This window comes from Lontra canadensis, unplaced genomic scaffold (assembly GCF_010015895.1).
Source record: "Lontra canadensis isolate GAN:19392208 unplaced genomic scaffold, GSC_riverotter_1.0 scaffold225, whole genome shotgun sequence".
Classification (NCBI taxonomy): Eukaryota; Metazoa; Chordata; class Mammalia; order Carnivora; family Mustelidae; genus Lontra; species Lontra canadensis.
This window is the reverse complement of record NW_022631219.1, coordinates 114,561-133,786: the sequence shown is the minus strand read 5'-3', so window position 1 is coordinate 133,786 and position 19,226 is coordinate 114,561. Positions and strand designations below refer to the sequence as shown.

General features: G+C 48.4%; 1 protein-coding gene and 1 long non-coding RNA gene across 6 annotated transcripts in view; one reads left to right on the top strand and one right to left on the bottom strand.

Annotated features, from left to right (window-relative positions):
- The window catches only part of RPH3AL (rabphilin 3A like (without C2 domains)), a 138,234-nt gene that overhangs the window by 81,586 nt on the left and 37,422 nt on the right, over positions 1 to 19,226 (top strand). For 4 of the 5 annotated variants that reach the window (XM_032849358.1, XM_032849359.1, XM_032849362.1 and 1 more), the window contains one exon: positions 1,691 to 1,777. The exons of the other annotated variant lie outside the window; for it this stretch is intronic. In XM_032849358.1, the coding sequence (XP_032705249.1) occupies positions 1,691 to 1,777 (87 nt within the window). The remainder of the gene's footprint in view (positions 1 to 1,690; positions 1,778 to 19,226) is intronic. 5 annotated transcript variants of the gene reach the window in all.
- On the bottom strand, positions 492 to 3,029 carry LOC116862192. Its single transcript, XR_004381605.1, has 3 exons — positions 2,586 to 3,029; positions 1,195 to 1,386; positions 492 to 615 (listed from the first exon to the last, which is right to left on the bottom strand). It is a non-coding gene; the product is annotated as an uncharacterized LOC116862192 (long non-coding RNA).

The window sequence follows — 19,226 nt, the reverse complement described above, 5'->3', positions numbered from 1 at the left end:
CTGTCCTTGGGGTAGAACGGTTGCTGGGAAGGGTAGGGAGAGTCCCCAGACCAGGTCAGGAGAGGCAGCTCGGGCCTTCTGGGAGACAGGCCACTGGCCCCCAGTGATGCTCAGCCCCAGCCTGTCATACAGCCCAAACCCAGGCCTGATATGAAAGTGGCCGGGCCTCCATCCCCCTCCGAGGGACCAGAGTTGCTCAGAGGGAGAACAGCAGAGTAGTGAGCACCCCAGACAGCACTCACTGATCCCTTCCCAGATGGACTGCACCTCCAGAGACCCCCCAGCTCAGGGCCTTCGCAGGAGCTGCCCAGGGGCCCCAGCTGTGACTGGGATGGACTTTCTTCCGGCCCAGACAGACGAAAGCTTAAAGCAGGTTGCATTTTATTTGGAGAAATGGATGTGGCATTTCTCATACCTGAGTGTTGAATGGTAGCAAATGTCTTACCACCACCGCCCCCCCCATGTATCCAAGCTTTCCTTCTGCTGAGAGCTGGCTCCCACCTCCCGCGGTGCTGGGCTCATCCACCTGATCAGGCAGTGACGACATGCTCTGGGAAGCCAAGTCGGTGACATTTCCCTCTCTGAGGAGAGTGTGCTCCTTGCTCAGTTGGCAGCCTGCAGAAAAGGCCAAGCTACAGATCTCACCTTCCCCGGGTAGCGGGAGGCAGGAGAGAGCCCCCAGCCTGGCAGGGACAGGGTGGCTTCCATGGGGGTAGGAAGATGGATTAGCAGGTGGGGCAGCTCTCTGAGGAGGACACGTGGCCGCTGAGTCATACTATGCCTGGGTTAGCTGGAAACAGGTCCCAGCCCCACAAAGTCCCCCTCTCCCTCCCTGCGAATTTCATCTGGCCTTGCCCAACCCGGCTTGCTGCTTGCTGCTGTGTGTTTCAGAGAAGCGAGACGTGGATGCAGAAGTCATGAACTTCAGCAACACTGTAAAAGGAAAAACATTAAGGAAACTAGGTTCGGGCTACTTAGGCGTCTGGAGAAAATTATGTAATGGCTCTAGAGTCGGACCTGAGGCTATCACTCACCAGCTGCGTGAACTTGGGCAAATTTTCCAAGTACTCTAACCCCCAGGTTGCTTGCCTGTGAAACGGGCCTCCTACTTACATAGCAGGGCTCCTGGAATCATCCCGTGGGCAGTGTGGCATAAACCTGCCACCGGTGTTTCTCCCCAGATCATCCTCTCACCTCGTCAGGCACGCATGTGAGGTCTTTGTGCAGTTGTATACAAATGTGTGTGTTCGTTGTTGAACAATATCATTTGCTGCTCTTGTTACCAGGTAGTGACATAATCTGCTAAGTCAAGGCCACATCGTATTCCATTCTGCTGGCCTGGATCTTCCCCTGGTATCAGGGGTTTGGGTTGCTTCCACCTCTTTACTGTGGAAAATGATAAGCCATGAATATCAGCCAGCTTCCTTTTTTATGGGACCCTAACAGAATGCAGTGGGAGCGTGGTGGGGAATTTACGTCGTGGCGATCCACGGATGTGTACCCCTGTCGTGCCCTAAAGCCGGCTATGGGTTTTAGGTGATCTGTGCCCTTTGAGTTATGTACCCTGCTGGTCTGAGTCTCACACCATCCCCTTGGAAGACGCCAATGGGTTCCTTGGTCAGTTTCTCAGCCCCTCAACCAAGGAGGAAGTAGCTGAAGTGCTTACATTCCTGTGTCCTCTCTCTTATAGAAAGTCTGCACCAAATGTGGGATCGAGGCCTCCCCTGGCCAGAAGCGGCCGCTTTGGCTGTGTAAGATCTGCAGCGAGCAGAGAGAGGTAGGATGCCCAGCGCAACAGGTGGGGGTGGGCTGGGGTGGGTCCGAGCACACTTGCAGTTGGGGAAATCCATGGTTGGTCTCTGGGAGGGCCTTCTCTAGAGGCCAGGTGGGACCACTGAGGATGGCCAGGAAGAAGGGTGGGGAGGGTTAGTCTGCTTGCCTGTTCTGCGTGCAGAGGGGGGCAGGGGGCCCTGGTTCTGCTGTGCCTGGGCCCCGTGGTTTCGGTGGGAAGTCCCTCACACCGAGCACAGGTGCGTATAGCATTTTGGGCGAGGCTCTTATTACAGTAACAGCAATGGCTATCCTAGGCTGTTAACTATGCACCCGGCACTGCATCAGGTTCTTTATATAGATAGATTCTTTCCATTCTGACACCACCCCACGGGCGGTTGCTATGATTATCCCCTTTTACTGGTAGAGCAATGGAGACACAAGTAACTTACAGGCACACTAGCTGGTGGGAGAACTGGAAACCCAACACAGCCGTGGTCTGCCGTGATGATACCACCCCAGAGTCCCTTCTGGCACGAAGTTTCCATATTTCTAGTTCTGACCCCATTTGAGGAGAAGAAATCAAGGCTCAGTGAGTTCTCTGAGGCAATCACAGATGGGGGGCTTGAACTGTGTCTCCTAACCCCAAACCCAGGGCTCCCTCCACTGTACCAGGGTCGGGGCTGAAACAGAGGATGTCAGCATGAAGCTTCTCTCCGTGGAGGGTCACGGGGCAGGGATCTGCTAACAGAATGAGCTGGGCACAATGCAGCATACCCCTGGTTTTCCAGGTGTGGGTTTATTTTTTTACTTACCTTGCTTGGCAACTGATAGGGGCTTTTAATTGGAGGATCCATAAAAGGTCTTCAGTTGTGGGAAATTTTCAGCTGTGCTGTCCTTGAATATTGCTCTCCTGCTAACGCGTGTCTCCTCTCCTGGAAATCCCCTTGGATCCATTGCCGAACCTCAATCCATCCTCCAGGGGCTCCGAACTGCTCTTTCTTGTTTCTTCCTTTGTCTTTCTGGATACTTTCTGGGGAGATTCGTTAATACTGGGTAGTCTTTAGTTTGTTAAACCTTGGGACCGTCTCCCAACTGTTGGTTTTGTCCTTTGTCTTTCTTAGCGTCAGCTTTTCTCAGGTGTCTTGGAATTTGGGTCTGTATGCTCAGCTTGAGTGGGAGTCAGTCTGTCTCCTGCCCCACCACCTCCAGCCAGATCTCCTGCCGAGGGGTCTTGCGTTTCCTCCACCCAGGGCCTGGGTCCCGCCTCGCACCCCCCCCCCAAGTGCAAAGCCATGTATCTTGGGTTAGTGATTGTCCACAGTGACAATGGGATTATGCCCAGAGTTGATCATCACTGACTTGGGCAGGGCAGACGTCTGTGCTCTTTTCAGCCTCCTTCCCCAGGTGGGAAATCCCTTCACCAGCTCCCATTTTCAGTGGCTCTGGTTCTGGTGCTCCACCTCCCAGGTGACACTTTTAGTCCCCATGGCCTGGAAGGCTAAGCTCCCAGCTGCCTCCCTCCACCTGCTTCTGGACTCAGAGCTCAGTAGGCTGTGCCTTCAGCCCCTCAAAATAGTAACTGTTTGGAGTCTCCAATCCATTGAGATAGATATAGAGAATATATCTTATTTTTAAACACAGATAAGTTTTCTTGTTGTTTTTAGAATATTCTCATCGGTCCCTGCTGTGTTTTTGGAACAAGGAAGGTTCTCAGAGTATGAACTATCATTCTGTCTTGCCTGGAGGTCCCTGATTTCTCATCCATTGCAGGATGAAAGCACCAGAGGTGCTATGGGAATCGAGCAAGGTCATTACAGTGTACAAAAGACACATAAATGTCTGTCTTGAACAGGAACTTCATAATATCAGAGGCCTCCCTCTCACCCAGCCAGAAATCCCCACTTTGAACCTGAGGTCTTTCTGGTCTTCAGGGTTCCCTTTGAAGAGGCAGGGATATCCACTGCCACAAGAGAGGAAATTCCTTCAAAGAGTATCTTGTGGCAGACACTTAGCAGGATGAAATGACAGTCACCCCCAAGCTGTGGGAGGACAGAGGGGAAGGAGCTTCCAGGGAAAAGGAGGTGGAGGATGAACTCAGCAAATGTAATGATTTAGTGGAGCAGTCCGGAGGCAGCTGCCCTGGCCAGCACCCCCTCAGGTCACCCTTATGCTACCACCCCCCCAACCGTCCTGAGCTGCCTCGTGCAGGGCCCACCACCGGCCGCTCCTAATCTCCAGAGCCCAGAAAAGTCCAAAATAGCTTAGGATGAATTTTCTTATCTCTTCTAAGGCAAAGAATATGAGGCTGTGCAGTGTGCTATCAGTTTGTCCTTGAACTTCTAGAGGCCGATACAACTTAGCAAGATCAGGAGTGCTCCTCCTTTCCCTCTCTGTGGCACCTGGCATACCGCAGCCAGTTAGGAGGTGTGGCTGGGCCGCAACAGACAGTACTCAGGTCTCGGAGGCTGCGTGCCCGTGGAGGCTGTATCCAGGGGCTGCTTTGGGGGTGGGAGAGTGACAGGGTAATTGGTTTCCTCATGCCTTTTTGTCTTAGAAAAAATTATCTAATCACAACAAAGAGATAGTTAAATAGAAAGCATTTAAAATGTCATTTTAAGTGCCACTTAGAGCTGGTTCTGAGCCTGTGATAAAAACGTGGAGTTCTGTCCTGCGGCAGAAGCCACATCCTGATGGGAGAACCTGAATTTTCTGGTGGAGACTCATATTTTGGTGTCCAGACGCTTGGATCTGCCTCTCCTTTTGACATGTCCCTCCTTGTCCTCTCTGGCTGTAATTGTCCGGATTCTTTTCACTGGTGCTGGTTAAAGGTCCCGGGTGCTTTCAGGTTGGTGTTGCTGCCTGCTCTGTGTACTTCAGCCCCACCAATGTGAACTTCAGCCCCAGTTTAATGCGTTTATCCAGTTGAGCATCCAACATGTATTTACCGAGGATCTTCTGTGTGCTAGGCAAAGTAGCTTCTCTCGTGGGAGAGAGAGACCACCGACATCATAAATCCTGCCATGTGACAGATGGTGACATGGTGCTCAGGGTAAAGGGGGGAGGGTGCTGGGAATGTGGCAGGTAGCTGCTGTGTTTTATGTCGTGGTCAGGGAAGGGCTCATGGATGAGATGGCATTTGAGCACACTATGTTGTTCTGTGATTGGAAAGTATTCCAAGTGGAGGGTATAGTGAGTGCAAAGGCCCTGAGGCAGGCAGTCCTTGGTAGGCTTGAGGAACAGCAAGGAAGCCAGTGTGACTGGAAGATGTGGTCAGAGATGTGGCAGGGAGTCGGAGCACGTTGGTCCTTGTAGACCGGTGTAAAGACTTTGGCTTTTACTCTGAGTGGAAGGGGGAGCACATGGAGGGTCTTGAACAGAGTAGAGACATGACCTGAATCCCCTACCTCTTTTTTTTTTTTAAAGATTTTATTTATTTATTTGACAGAGATCACAAGTAGGCAGAGAGGCAGGCAGAGAGAGAGGAAGCAGGCTCCCCGTCGAGCAGAGAGCCTGATGCAGGGCTTGATCCCAGGACCCTGAGATCATGACCTGAGCTGAAGGCAGGGGCTTTAACCCACTGAGCCACCCAGGCGCCCCTCCCCTACCTCTTTTTTTTTTTAAGATTTTATTTATTTGACAGAGATCACAAGTGGGCAGAGAGGCAAGCAGAGAGAGAGAGAGGAGGAAGCAGGCTCACCACGGAGCAGAGAGCCCGATGTGGGACTCTATCCCAGGACCCTGAGATCATGACCTGAGCGGAAGGCAGAGGCTTAACCCACTGAGCCACCCAGGTGCCCCTCCCCTACCTCTTTTTAAAGGATAATCTGGCTATTGTTTTGAGAATAAGTGGTATATTATAATGTCAAAGTCAGTATGATGGTATTTCAGCTCTCCTAGTTAATATTATCCTAGATATTTAAGTTCTTAGCTGTTGTTACTCCTTGAAGTTTTCATTTATTTTTATTTTATTTTTTAGATTTTTAAAAATTTATTCATTTGAAAGAGTGTGTGTGAGCGAGAGCACAAGCAATGGGGAGGGGCAGAAGGAGAGGGAGAAGCAGGCTCCCCACTGAGCAGGAAGCCTGATGGGGGGCTCAATCCCAGGACCCTGAGATCATGACCTGAGCAGAAGGCAGACGCTTAACTGACGGAGCCACCCAGGTGCCCCTGTTGTTTTTATTTATTTATTTGACAGACAGAGATCACAGGTAGGCAGAGAGAGAGAGAGAGAGAGGAGGAAGCAGGCTTCCCGCCGAGCAGAGAGAGCCCGATGCGGGGCTTGATCCCAGGACCCCGAGATCATGACCTGAGCCGAAGGCAGAGGCCCAACCACTGAGCCACCCAAGCGCCCCTGTTGTTTTTATTTTTAAGTAATCTGTATGCCCAACATGGGGCTCGAACCCACAACCTCAAGATCAAAGTCACATGCTCCACCAACTGAAACAGCCAGGCACCCTGAAGTTTTCATTTTTTTTAACATTACATACTTTACTCTTTTCTGATTATGAAGTTAATGTGGATTATTGACATTTACAGTGTATCAAAAAGCATAAAGAAATACACTCCCCCTCCCCCAGAATGGAAAATCTTAGGATCCAGAGACAATCACTGCTAACCAACATCTTGGCATGTTTACTTCCGGTCTTTTTTCTACCTTATTTCTTTATATTGTTGAACCTATGTTTTAAAATTAACATTGTATCGTAAGTAGTTTTCAGCACAGTCATTAACTCTTTGAAAACATTCTGCATGTGGCTACGTTTGCTTATTTAGGATATCTAAGTTATTTCCTTTTTTTTCCCTTATTAACAACCACGGTATGTATCTGTACATAACTTCTTGCCTGCATTTAAAATTATATCCTCAGAATGGATTCTTGGAAGAGAAAAATAAATAGCAGCATTTATATTCCCTCTTTTCTGATAGATCTTTAAGTTACTACTTTTGATTTATTCCATAATTAGCTGGCATATAATTTTGTGTAATCATAAATAAGGGCACATGCATGGTATGTCTTTTTCTATCTAGTAATAACCCTTGCTTTTATTTCTTAATTTTTTGAAAGGATTTGTTTATTTACTTATTTGAGAGATGGAGAGTAGGGACGGGGTGGAAGGAGAGGGAGACAGAGAATTCCAAGCAGACTCACCACTGAGCATAGAGCCCAACGTGGGGCTCCATCTCACAACCCTGAGATCATGACCTGAGCCAAATCAAGAGTAGGCTGCTTAACCGGCTGAGCCATGCAGGTGCCTCAGTAGCTCTTGCCTTTATACAAAAAAGACACTTGACTGATGGTAGAATTGATACTCTTTCTCACTCTGAATTCTGTGGATTTTGTCCCTGTTGTCCGCCAACCACATGTGAAAAGAATCACCATGAGGGCGAGTCAGCAAATGCAATAAGTAGGACTGGTATCCAGAGAACGGGAGAAAATAGAGAAACTAGAGATATAAATACATATTTTAAATTAGTGAAGTAAAAGAGATAAGAGAAGGAAGAGAAACCACATTGAACAAACAGGACCTTTGAGAAAGGAATCACCAAATTTGAAAAATGAACCAAGTGAAATTCCCTCCCAAGAATTTCAAATGGTTCATTTGAAAAAAATGAACCATTTTCATTTCTAAAAAATGAAAAATGTGGGGTGCTTGGGTGGCTCAGTTGGTTAAGCAACTGCTTTCAGCTCAGGTCATGGTCCTGGAGTCCCAGGATCCAGTTCCGCATCGGGCTTCCTGCTCAGTAGGGAGTCTGTTTCTCCTTCCCTCCTTATGCTCTCTCTCTCTCATTTTCTCTCTCTCTCTCAAATAAATAAAATCTTTAAAAAATAAATAAAAATGAAAAATTTTATTAATAAATTTAAAAACTCAATTGAACTTAATTTGGTAGTTTTCTAGAGCAATAATTTAACTAATGTCATTCCTATTAACAGCCACATAGGCTTCCTTATCATTTGCTTTTTTTAAATTTTTTATTTCTTTATTTATTTGACAGAGATCACAAGTAGGCAGAGAGGCAGACAGGCAGAGAGAGAGAAGCAGGCTGCTCACCGAGCAGAGAGCCCAATGTGGGGCTCGATCCCAGGACCCTGAGATCATGACCTGAGCCAAAGGCAGAGGCTTAACCCACTGAGCCATCCAGGCAGCCCCATATTATTTGCTTCTTACCAGTTGTTTTTTATTTTTGATCCCTGGTTGTCACTCCCAACAGCCTGGAGTCCCAAGGCCCTATTTCTGCTCTACCAACTGTCATGAATATGATGTCTTTATGTTTTTGTGACCACACAATAATACAGCCTTTACCCAATTAGCCTTTTTTCAACTTGCTGCTACATAAGCATTGGATCTCCCCACTCCCCTCCCCCACTCCCATCTCCATTCCCTCCTTGAATAGGCACAATCTGTAGTCACTTTTCGGATTTCCTTGTTGGCAAATTAATAAACTTGGACATGTGTTCGAGATTTAAAGAACCAGAAAGAGGGGGCACGGCTGGTGCCTGGGGGTTGCCGTTGATTCTTGGTCTCATCTCAGGTCATGATCTCAGGGTCTTGAGGTCAAATCCCGCGTCAGGCTCAGCACCAAGTTGGCTCGGTTCTCTCTCTTTCTCTCTGTCTCTCCCCTCCACTCTTCTCTTTCTCTAAAATAAATGAATAAATAAATGGAAGGGAAGGAGGGAGGCAAGGAAGGGAGGGACGGAGGGAGGGAAGGACGGACGGATGGACCTGAAGGGGACGTAAAGGGGCCCTCGGTAGACTGGTTAAGTGGCACTTCAGGCACGGCTGTAGAACCCCAAAGAGGACCTCGGGAGCCAGAGGATCGTTTCGAGCATGCAGCTGAGCCTCCAAGTAGATGAAGCCCATGAAGGCAAAACTGAGAAAAAGAGAAGGCGGGATGACAGGATCCAGTGCACAACAGAAAGTAGTTTTCACGGCAAGCACAGACACGGGGGAGAAGTCTGAAGCCAGACTTTGCTTTTATTCCTCTCTAAATAACCTGGAGGTGTTACTTATATGTATATATTGGGAAATGAAAATGTTTTCTGGTTATGCCTGGGTCATTTTCATTGATTTTGGTCTAGAACAGACATACTTGGATCTTCGACTCCAGAAAGTGTTTCAACTATGTTTTTGCTTGTTGCTTTTTTCTCAGCCATTCTTGTTTCTTCTTGGGGGCACTTTTAATTTGAAGGGTGCATTTCCATTCTCTGTCTTCTGTATCCATGGTCTTCTACCAGATCATTTTCAAGTCCCCCGTTCTGACGTTGGAGGTCTGTGTTTGTCTTGGTGCACACGCACCTGTCCACCTTCAGATGCTGTGAGTACTGCAGACTCAGGATTTACCTGAGACAGCACATGCACAGCTAGCAAACCCTTTCCTTTGTCGGGGATTTCACTCCCCCGAAGGCGCACCATGGCTCTCCTGTGACCCGGCCTTCTGGCCATTGGGTTTAGGGGGAATGGAGAAATCTGCAGGCCTAGTTTGTCCTTCCTGCCTATCCCTGCTCTCCCACTCTTGAGCCTTAAAAAAACACACCTTCCCAGATGCAGCTCACTATGCCAGTTCCTTCCCACACCTGGTTCTTTTCTGGGAGTCTCTCTCCCATCAATGAAGACAGGGTTGGGGGAGGGAGGCAGCTTCTCCATGGCACCAGAAACCCACAGACATGCTGGGAAGGCTGCCCAGGGGGCTTTGGACCCTTGCCCCCCACCATCCCTGCTAGGTGGACCAGTGATGTGCTTCCCATCTGGCCCACTCTGTCATCTGCTGGGGGACCAGCTGTATGTAGGTTGACCGTCAGATTCCTCCTTGGCTGGTGTCCTTCTGCCCTTTCTTCACATGCTTTCCTGAATGTGTTAGTGGGCTTCTAAGCACATGACGTTGCAAGGCGGAAATCATTTCATTTCTTGTTTAGCCTTTAATCCCAATTCATTAAAAAAAAAAAAAAGTGACTCACTCAGAGTTCTACTGTAATCCATGGAAAAGTTAATTAGACTCTAAATTCCCCAGGATTCTAGAAACCATTCTTCTAGCCTCTTTTCAGAGGCTATAGCTTTGGAGTAAGGCTTTGAGAATGCAGGCGGTCTGCAAGGGGGCTGAGCTAGGAAGGGGAGAAGACCAATTTGTAAGCAATTGAAAACTGATTAATACAATTAGAGCGTTTGCTTTGCCTTCGCAGTTTCACTCTGCATCCTGATTATAACTCAGTGGAGTCCGGGCCACACCAACACTTACTCCATTTCCTACAGTGCTCTGCATATAAAAGGGGCTCAGGAAATGTTTCCTGATTGAAAGAGACGTTTGCAAAAATGCGGGTTCCCTGTTCAGATCACTTCAGAACCTTTTCCCAGCAGGGTGCTTTTGATTTCTCAGAGTCTCATCACAGCCAGCCTTGGCTGGGGTCCCACATGGATGCCCATTGGCACTGAGTCTGTATTCTCACCTCCTGGCCCCTCTCTCCTGTTTGTTGATTGACTGAAAAGGTGTTTTTGAAGTAGGAAAGTGGCTTCCCATGGTGCTCTTTAAATCATCTCTAAATTGGGGTGCCTGGGTGGCTCAGATGGTTAAGATCTGCCTTCAGCTCATATCAGGATCCCAGGGTCCTGGGATGGAGCCCCTTATAGAGCCCCGCATTGAGCTCCCAGCTCAGTGGGGAGTCTGCATCTCCCTCTCCCCTGCTTGTGCTATCTCTATGTCTCTCTCTAATAAATAAAACCTTTTTAAAAAATCATCTCTAAATTGCCTAGCCTGACCAGTATAGCCCAGATAAGCACCTGGGAGAGGGTCCACCTTGGCACAGGCCTGAGGCCAGGAGAAGCAGGGGCTCCCCTCAATGCCAGCCAGTGCCAGTGGGAGGCAGCCGCGCCTGCCAAGCCCAGCACCCCCATGGCACCTGCCTCCCAGGCCGGCAGCCTGCGCTCCCTGCAAAACTGCCATCTGCTTCCCCACGCTGCTTCTCTCCCGGTCCTGCTGTTGCTTGCAGTTTGGATTTTTGCTGCAAACAGCTTTGCCAGAGGGCCCCCTCCAGAGGCCCATGGGTGTGCTCAGGAGTGGGTGGCTGGCACTCGAGGAGGCAGGCGGGTAGCTGCTTGAGGGCCCCACCATCTGTGTCTGGCTCTGGGCTGCTGTCACGGCGTCCCAGGGGGACCCGGATAGTCATACTTTCTCGGTGTGTTGGTCACCTCCCACACTCCGTGGCTGTGCCAGGCAGACCGTCGGTGCAGGCTCCTGGCCTCCCACACACGTGGAAGTGGCAGGAGAAGTAGGATCCTGGGGTCAACTAGCCCTGCCTTCCTCCTGTGGGGGAAGGGCAGAGTCATCTCCCGCCCTCTTCCCCGCCCCTTATTTGAGGTGCCTGCCTGCACCTGTGTCTGTGCACTGCAGAGAGGACTTTCTCACTACTGTGCTCCTGGCCACTGGCCCCATTGTCCTGCTGGTGCACGCCAGAGGAATCCAGTCCAGCACTGAGTATGGATATTAACTGGGCTCCCACTGTGTCCAGACAGTGAATATCTAGCTTCAGCCTCTCAGGAGCCCGGTGAGGTACTCATTATTGTCCTTGTGGTAAAGATGCTGGAACTGAGGCTTAGAGAAAGGAGGTCACTTGCCCAAAGACACCAGGTGGTACTTGATGGGACCAGGAGTTAGAGCAGGAGTGTCTGCCTCCAGAGCTTCTAACAACTCAACTTTCTGTTCTTTCGTTCATTCATTCGTCCGTTCACTCATCATGGAGGACTCACTATGTGCCAGGTACTATTTTAGGCCCTTGGAAAATAGCAGTGAACAAAACAGCCAAATACCTGTACCTTGAGTTTACATCCTAGCAGGGGCTGGGGGAGAAGAGAGGGATCAAACAATGAACGTAACTAAACTAATCGATAAGCAATTATATAGGCTGCCAGATTCTGAATGGGGAAAAAAAAGGAACAGAGCCAAGGATCAGGAGTGGTGGGTGCAGGATGGGGAGGGCGTCACCACCTAATTAGGACAGCTGATATTGAAAAAGCAAGAAATTGGGGCGCCTGGGTGGCTCAGTTGGTTAAGCGTCTGCCTTCATCTCAGGTCATGATCCCGGGGCCCTGGGATAGAGCCCCAAATCAGGCTCCTTGTTCAGCGGGGAGCCTGCTTCTCCCTCTCCCTCTGCTGCTTCTCTCCTTGCTTGTGCCTTCTCTCACTCTGTCAAATGAATACATAAAATCCTAAACAAACAAACAAACAAGAAAAAACAGAAAATAGTACGTGTTGGTGAGGATGTGGAGAGATTGGCCCCTTGCACACTGCTGGGAGGAATGTGGAACACTGAGCTTTTGTGGACAAGCGGCACCTCAGCAGATTAGTGACCTACCAGTTCTCCTTCTGGGCGTATCCCCTAAAGAACCGAAAGCAGGGATTCCAACAGACATCGTGCACTAATGTTCATTGCCACATTATTCACATCAGCCTGCAGGTGGAAACAGCCCAGGTGTCAGCTGTTGATGAACGGATGGACAAAATGTTGTGTGTATTGATTATTGCTCATAGTACCCAGTCTTAAAAAGGAATGGAATTCTGACACACGCTACAACATGGAAGAACCTGGAGGACATTATGCTAAGGGAAATAAGCGAGACACAGATGGACAAAATATTGTGTGTATTGATTATTGCTCATAGTACCCAGTCTTAAAAAGGAATGGAATTCTGACACACGCTACAACATGGAAGAACCTGGAGGACATTATGCTAAGGGAAATAAGCGAGACACAGAAGGACCAATATTGTAGGACCCCATGTATGTGGGCTCCCTAGAGTAGTCACACTCATAAAAGGTGGAATTGTGGTTGCCAGGGGCTGGGGGTTGGGGGAAGGAGGAAGTACTCTTTCATGGGCCAGAGTTTCAGATGAAAATGATAAAGGTCTGGAGACAACGGGATTGGTAGTAACGCAGTCACATGAGTGTACTTAATGGCCCTGGACTGTGTAGCTAAAAATGGGCAGAATGGTAAGATTTATATAATAAATATTTTAACCACAGTTTTAAAAAAGGGGGAGAGGGGGGCCTGGGTGGCTCCGTTGGTTAAGCATCTGCCTTCAGCTCAGATCATGATCTCAGGACTCTGGGATTAAGCCCTACATTGGGCTCCCTGCTCAGCGGGGAGTCTGCTTCTCCCTCTGCTGCTCCCCCTGCTTGTGCTTTCTGGCTCGGTCTCTCTCAAATAAATAACTAAATAAAATCTTAAAAAAATAAAAATGTATAAAGGGGGAAGGGTGGAGACCGACCAGGGTGGACCTCTTTGAGAAGGTAAGATGTGAGCAAAAACCTAAAGAAGGTAGAGCAGGGAGGCCAGGGGCTCTGGGGGAGGAACTGTCCAGGATGGGGACACGCTGTGCTGACGTGTTCACAGAGCAGCATGGAGCTGGTGAGATAACCCCCCTTCCGAATTCAAGGTCCTGAGTTCCACTCGGGGGGGTAGGGAGGAAGGGGGCTTGACGGGAGGTGGGTGGGGGGGCTTTGACCATAGGGAGTAGGGAGATGGGTTGACGTGGCCGGCTATGAAGCCTTACCAGGAGCATGGCCCACAGCAACTAACGCTTGGCTCTGTCACACCGTGGGCGTCCCCCACTTACTCAGCCACCGCATGGTGTTCAGTGGTCTGTGGACTTAGGAACTTTGTGATCTGTGTGACCAACCTCATATGTAGCATAACATGGTACAGTCCAGCTTCACTGTCCCTGTGGGTATGTGCGTATCATGACACCACAACCCAGCTCTGCCCACATGCCCCTGTTATTAGACCTCTGTGACCTGGTTTTCTTTGCTATGACATCGTCTTGTATGTGTCCCTGGAAGGTGGGCGAAAAGCTAGGGAGAAAGAATATAATTTGTTTTCCTGCATTAATTTGAATAAAAATTTGGATCATCAGATTTTCCTGCCCGTTTTTCAGACGCCAAATGACATTGGCTGGCACGATTGTGCCCCTCCCCCAGCCAGCTGTCTTGCAGATGGAGACTAGGGAGTAGAGTGTGACTCCATCCTTCAGGAAGTATTTATTTAGCTCCTAGGTGGTGCCCAGCCCTGGAAAAACACATCCATCCCCTCTTCTAACGAAATAACTCAAGTCACGTGACCTGCCACAGTGTGAGAAAACCCCTCTGTCAAAAAACAAAGCAGAAAAGAATTGGCCTTTGTTGGGATCCTCCTCTGGGCCAGGCATAGGGGTCTGTATCCCCACTTTCCAGCCAAATGGAAGCTCTGGGACCTCAAGTGACAAGTCCAAGGTGACACAGGAAGGACACAAAGAGCTAGGATTTGAACCTGGCCATCTCACAGGCTCTTACAACTAGACCAGCTTCCTGCTCCTGATTTTCTACCAGACCAGTGACCACTGCTCTCAAGAACAGGCCCTCAGCCCTCCTATTCCAGGACAGCTGCAGGGCTGGAGGGAGATAGGATGGATGAATAGAGGTGGTCCTCGGCCTCTCTCCCCTTCATTGCCAAAGTAGTCATCCCCTCTGCCCCCTGGGGGACTCCTGGATTCCTGCCCTGCTTCTTCTTATTTCGACTTTATAGGTCATTACATCCCAGACCAGGCTGATGCACCCAGAACTGAAGCCCAGCCTGGCCCTGACCGCTTTCTAATAACCATCTGCATCTCCGAACCTGGCTTTGGGTCCCAGCACCTAGTTGTCCCCTTGACCCTTGAACTTTGCCGGCTCTTCCAACCTGCATCAACTTGAGGGTCGTGTCACAGTCATGGGCCAGCTCCTGATGCTCCGTTGTCTACAAACTAAATCAGAGTGGCCCTTTTGGTAGAAGTCCCGGCTGGTTCATCTCCACACTGCACCTGGTACCTTTTGCATATCATCTCCTATGCACAATGTTCCATGTCACTTCCAACTCCTGGTTGTATGACCTAGAGACACTCTCACAGTAATCCCCAGGAGACATGACCAAGAGTGCATGTAGCAGTATATTTTGTTACAGCAAAAAACTGCAGACAGCCCAAATGGCCTTTCACGGTGCAGTGGATAGATAAATCGTGGCTATGGAATAATATAAAGCAGTGTAAAAAGAATAGCAGCTAAACTCATCAAAGGATGAATTAGAAACACAATAAGCAAAAGGAAAAAAATCACCAAAGAATACACAGTGATCCAAGAATATGATGTTCAGACACGAGTAATAGTAAATACTATTTTATTTAGAAAGGCACACATATGTGGTTTTTCGTTTTTTGTTTTGTTGTTGTTTAATAGAAGAACAAGGGATTGCTTAACACAAGATTCTTTTTTTTTTTTTTTTTTTAAAGAGAGCATGTCTCGAGATGTTGGAAAGTTTTTCTCCTCCCCCCTTTTTTTTGACAGAGACAAGAGAGGGAACACAAGCAGGGGGGAGTGGGAGAGGGAGAACTAGGCTTCCTGCTGAGCAGGGAGCCTCATGCAGGGCTCAATCCCAGGACCCCAGGATCATGACCTGAGCAGAAGGCAGACGCTTAATGACTGAGCCACACAGGCGCCCCAATACAAGGTTCCTTCCTAATGGCTTCCTCTGGAAGGCAGGGAGGACTTAGAGGGGCTTCTCAGATTCAGTAATACTTAATTTCTTCACCAGTTCACAGGTGTTTACTTGAGTATAGTTGTTTGAAATATACTGTGTTTTCATGCAGTTTCGTGTGGATGCTGGATTTCACAGCACACCCCTTAAAGATAACAAGGGATTGCAAAAACGAGACCCCAAAAAGCTTGAGTCAGTGCTAAGAACAAAAACTTTAAAGATCTCTCAGAAGGCAGGAGGGGAGAAAGCTGCAAACAAGAGAGACCACCATGTCTCTGGAAGACAGACAAGACCATGGAACCTCAGAATTCTCGGTTTTCCCCAAAAAGGAGCAAGAGCCATTGGAAATGAAGCAATAATCAGATCCGTAGCTGAGGAAAGCATTCCCGAGAGGCCCACCAGTCCTGCCGGGTAGCGGTCAGCCCAGAAGCACTTTCACATTGGCCGTGGAATATGTTTCTGAGCCTGTGTTTAAACACAGTCATGTTTGTTGTTCTGGGAATTGAATCAAAATCACAGAGCTCCTCTGAAAAGACCTGGCTGGGTATAATTGGCCTGTCCAATTTTCTGGTTCCAGCTCTATTCATTTCCCGCGTGCGGCCCACTCCATCTGGGGACAGAGGCAGGCTCCGTGGCCAAACACCACCACAACACGCTTGCCCTCTCAAATCTGGCTTAGAACAGGCAAGACAGTTAAATATTTGGGGTGCAGAAGGATTTCAGGCTGCCGGCAAATGAAGAATAAGAGCGGGCCCACAGGCTCTGTTGACAAAGCAAGTAATTAACAACAGTTGTGAAAGCGTCCTGAGCCTGCCTTGGATTTGGTGACCTCGCTAGACCTGTCCGAAAACGGGGACAAGATGGCCTCTGGGACCCGAGAGAGAAGGAAGATGGAGGAAGTATTTAACTATCATATTAATATTCATATTTAACTATCTTGCTGCACGTGGGGAATGAATAGAGCTGGAATCAGAGCATTGGACGGGCCGATTATACCCTGTGGCGGGGGGGTGGTCCCTGTTCTCAGTGGCTTGCGGGGACCTTTCCACATCACAGGTGATGGGGAGACGCGGGGGGCCAGGATGGCACCCGGGGGACACGCAGCCCCAGAGCTGAGGCAGTGAGGAAGGGGTGAGGCCCCAGGTGGAGGCTGGCCCATCCCACACAGCCCCGCCACAGTTACAGAGAGCCACCTCCCTCCGAAGCTGGCAAACACTCCTCACCAGGAATTGTGCGGAAGCCTCCCAGGAGCGAGCCCCCTTGCCAGGGGTTAATGGAAGCCAAAGCATTTCCTTTGGTTCTGAAATAATCTAGCCAAGGTGTTTAAATTATCTGTCAAGAAAACAGATAGCACCCTCAGAAGAGTCTTTCTCACTGCATTTTTTTCCTGTTCCACTACGCTGCCAATTGCTTGCCTTCCAGACCGATCTGCTTGCTCAAAAACCACTTGAAATGAGAAGAAAATTCACAAGGGCTCCCTCACGCTCTCAGGCTGTGGTGGGGTTGGCAGAGAGGTCAGGTGTGAGCTCCATCTTGGCTGAGGCTTGATTTCCATCCTCATCTCCTGATGAGGCGCAGGCCTGGCCCCAGTGTGGGGAACCCGCCAGCCCCCAGCAGTACCCAGGAAGCAGGAGACTGTCCAGACGGGATGAGCTGGGGCCTAGAGGATGGGGAGATAGCCAGACTCCCCAACACACACACACACACACACTGGAGGTTTTAAAGTACTATCCTTTATTTTTTATTTTATTTATTTATTTGACAGAGACAGTGAGAGAGGGAATACAAGCAGGGGAAGCAGGAGAGGGAGAAGTGGGCTTCCCTTGGAGCAGGGAGCCTATTGTGGGGCTCAATCCCAGGATGCTGGAATCATGACCTGAGCCGAAGGCAGACGCTTAATGACTGAGCCACCCAGGCACCCCAAGTAGTATCCTTTAAAAATCTTTATCCTTTAAAACACAAATACTGACAGGAGGGGTTTCACTTAGCTTTCTGGAACATGTCAGTCATGGGTTAGCACTTCCCAAGGGGTAAGTGGAGAGCCTGCAGTAGGAGGAGAGCTCTGTCCCGCTGCTCTGGGGCTGCTCAAAGGCCTTTGTTGGTGCGGGATGGCTAGGTTTCACTCTCCAGGCCCTTGGGGAATGGATATAGAAGACTGTCAGAAAAGAACGGCTCCTGAAGACAGGGCATGAAACACAGTCTCCGGGTGTAGAAAAACTCGGCAGTGGCCCTCAGTTTGGGGTGGCTTTATGCCACGGGCCACTCATTTGCAAACACATTCGATCTTTTCTTCTACGGCTCTGTCTTAACACAGAGGCGGTGCTGAATGAATGTTGTTTGACTTAATATCTGCTCCGTCTTCAGAGGCTGATTGTAAGCGTCATCTTTCTGACATAAGGGAAGCCAGCAATGAGGAAAGATGGCCGCTCCAAACTCAGTTTGTACAGAGCAAAAATGGCAAGGAAAAAGGAGAACATTTTCAAAACAAGAGAGAGATAGGGAATGAGGGAAGGAGGAAGAGAAAGAAAAAAAATTCAGAAAATCATGTATTTCGGTAGGACAAAACTTTCTCCTAGTTTTAATTCTGTTGGTTGCCTTAAAGGGACGGATAAGCGTGTATTTACCTATAGAAGTTTTTAAAATATTTAAGGCAGTATTTGTCTAATTGCTTACGTTACAATAGAGATAGTGTCTGTTAACACCCCTTGGCCTCTGAGAATGAGGAGCCCAGTGCTTTTTTATCAGCCACTTTTTTAAAACTTATTTTTAAATCAGTTAATTAACATACAATGTATTAGTTTCAGAGGTAGAGGTCAGTGATTCATCAGTTGTAGGCAACACCCAGTGTCATCGCATCACGTGCCCTCCTAATGCCCATCACCCGGTTACCCCCCTTCTTCCAGCAACCCTCAGTTTGTTTCCTATGATTAAGAGTCTCTTATGATTTGTCTCCCTCTGATTTGGTCTTGTTTTATTTTTCACTCCCTTCCCCTATACTCTTCTGTTTTGTTTCTTACATTACACATATGTGTGAAATTATATGATAATTGTCTTTCTCTAATTGACTTATTTCACTTAGCATAATACCCTCTAGTTCCATCCATGTCATTGCAAATGGCCAGATTTCTTTTTCTTTTTCTTTTTTTTTTGGATGGCTGAGTTGATATTCCATTGTGTATATATACCACTTCTTCTTTATCCATAGTTTGGCTATTGTGGATATTGCTGCTATAAACATTTGGGTGCACGTGCCCCTTTGGGTCCCTACATTTGTATCTTTAGGGTAAATACCCAGTAGCGTGATTGCTGGGTCATGGGGTAGCTCTCTTCAACTTTTTGAGGAAGGTCCATACTGTTTTCCAGAGTGGCTGCACCAGCTTGCATTCCCACCAACAGTGTAGGAGGGTTCCCCTTTCTCCACACCCTTTCCAACACCTGTCATTTCCTGACTTGTTAATTTTAGCCATTCTGACTGGTGTGAGGTGGTTTCTCATTGTGGTTTTGATTTGTTATTCCCTGATGCCGAGTGATTTTTCATGTGTCTGTTATAGCCATTTGGATGTCTTCTTTGAAGTGTCTGCTCATTTCTTCTGCCCATTTTTAAATTGGGTTATTTGTTCTTTGGGTGTTGAGTTTGATAAATTCTTTATAGATTTTGGATACTAGCCCTTTATCTGGTAAGACATTTGCAAATATCTTCTTCCGTTCTGTCGATTGTCTTTTGGTTTTGTTGACTCTTTCCTTTGCTGTGCAGAAAAAGCTTTTTATCTTGATGAGGTCCCAACAGTTCATTTTTGCCCTTGCTTCCCTTGCCTTTAGCGGTGTGTCTAGCAAGAAGTTGCTGCACCTGAGGTCAAAGAATTTGCTGCCTGTGTTCTCCTCAAGGATTTTGATGGTTTCCTGTCTCACATTGAGGTCTTTC